This window comes from Myotis brandtii, unplaced genomic scaffold (genome assembly GCF_000412655.1).
Source record: "Myotis brandtii unplaced genomic scaffold, ASM41265v1 scaffold579, whole genome shotgun sequence".
NCBI classification, from domain to species: Eukaryota; Metazoa; Chordata; class Mammalia; order Chiroptera; family Vespertilionidae; genus Myotis; species Myotis brandtii.
Window position 1 is genome coordinate 880457 of NW_005370171.1, and position 1974 is coordinate 882430.

Below are 1974 nucleotides of genomic sequence, written 5' to 3' on the forward strand. Positions count from 1 at the left end.
GGCCCCGCAGAGCGTCCAAATGGGCTGCATCCCGGGGCGTCCGGCCCCGCCCTCGGACGGCTACACCTGCGGGTCACGTTGCTGGGCTCTGTGCTCACAGCCACGTGTCCGTCACGGGTGCCTTCCTTTGCGTGGGATCGTCAGACCGTGTCTGCATTGGGCGTAACCAGCGTGTCCCGTTCATCGTGTGTCTCCTAGTTTCTTTCCTTTGCCAGTGGACTCGGTGCAGGGTTTTGTTTGTTATTCTTGTTGATCCTCACCCGAGGACATTTTTCCATTGATTTTTAGAGAGAGTGGAAGGGGGCAAGAGACAGAGAGAGAAACATCGATGTGAGAGACACATCGATTGGTTGCCTCCTGCATGTACCCCGACCAGGGCCAGGAATTGAGCCTGCAGCTGAGGTGTGTGCCCTTGACCGGAATTGAACCCGGGACCCTTTAGTCCAAGGGCCGACGCTCTACCCACTGAACCACCCAGCCAGGCTCGGTGCCGGCTTCGACCTGGACACCCCCTCTACCAGGGATGGCGTTTCCTGTCTCGCGTTTGTTCTAAAGAATGGGAGCGATGCTGACCTGGACTTTGACAGGAAAAACGACCTGTGCCTTTGCACTGCCCCATAGAGTGACCTGGCCAGCCCGTGGGAGCCGTGGCCGGTGTGACCCCTGAACCCCGGGCCTGTCACCTTCGTCCCGCACCCCTGCGTCCTGGTGGGGGCGGCTGGGCGTGACTTTCGGATGCGCTAGCGAGCGGTGCCATCTCTGTTGCCTGCAGAACTCTATTCGCCACAACCTCTCCTTGAACCGCTACTTCATCAAAGTGCCCCGCTCCCAGGAGGAGCCCGGGAAGGGGTCCTTCTGGCGCATCGACCCGGCCTCCGAAGCCAAGCTGGTGGAGCAGGCCTTCCGGAAGCGCAGGCAGCGGGGCGTCTCCTGCTTCCGCACGCCCTTCGGACCGCTGTCCTCCAGGTGAGCCGGCCACCCGCGGCCACTCCCCACCGGCCCCTGGGCACTCACCGCCCTTCCCCTTGTCCCGAGGGAGGGACTATCCAGCGTCCGTGGGCCACAGCCCTGCAGTCGGCAACCGTGGCTGCCCCTGCACGTGGCTCTGAGAGGCTGCGCTGGTGGGAAGGCGTCTGGCGGAGGCTGGCGGCGCGTGGCGCTCTCTGTCTGCGCTTCCCCTTCCTGTGAGGACGCCGTCCCGGGACCGGGCCCACCCTGCTGACTCCTTTAGCTCGAGCACCTCCCTAAAGGCCTGTGAACCCACCTGCAAAGCAGGCGCCCCGAGGCCCTGGAGGTGAGGGCTCCCGAGCTTTGGGGGCTGCTCTGCCCATGAGCGGCTCGGGGGACGTTCCGGGCGCCTTCGGTGCCAGCGCTGCCCGGGAACCCTGTGTGCGGGGTGTCTGTGAAGGTGGCTGTCCTCGGGGCCACATTGGGCCCCTGATCTTGTGCTGCACGTAGAATTTGCACAGGGAATTGGGGGGAGGGAACCCCCAGACCAGGAGGACAGGGAAGCAGAGCTTTGCTGTGGGCTGGGTCTCGGCCTGTGTTGGGGGCAGAGGTGGGTGGAAACGGGTTTGGTTTTGTAGAGTAAAGCCAGGTCCTCGAGGCCCAGACAGGAAGTTGTACGTTCGAGCGCCTTCACCAACGGGGTGACCGCGTGGGGTCTCCGGGCGAGGACTCCGGCCAGCAGGGGTCGGGAGGCAGGAGGCCGGCCAGAGGGAGGGTCTCTGCCGCGGGGACAGCACCCTTGTCGGTGAGGGAGAGGGGTGTCTGCCGTGGGTCACAGACGCAGAATGCAGGCTGCTTCCCCCGCTGCATCTGGGGCCTAGCGTCCTGCCCTTGTGGGACGGTTTACCCAGCGTGTTCAGGGGCACGGGGGGCCGTGTCACTGACAGTCCCCCAGGGGAGAGGCCCGATGCTCGCAGCCGGCGGGCAGGGCTGGAGGAGGGGGCTGTTCCAGGCCCGGTGGGTCAC

At 65.0% G+C, this 1974-nt stretch overlaps 1 protein-coding gene across 1 annotated transcript in view; it reads left to right on the plus strand.

Annotated features, from left to right (window-relative positions):
• The window catches only part of FOXK1 (forkhead box K1), a gene marked incomplete at its 3' end in the record, with an annotated part of 66491 nt that overhangs the window by 61506 nt on the left and 3011 nt on the right, over positions 1–1974 (plus strand). Inside the window, exon 8 of the mRNA XM_014549991.1 lies at positions 668–966. Coding sequence (XP_014405477.1) covers positions 668–966 — 299 coding nt within the window. The remainder of the gene's footprint in view (positions 1–667; positions 967–1974) is intronic.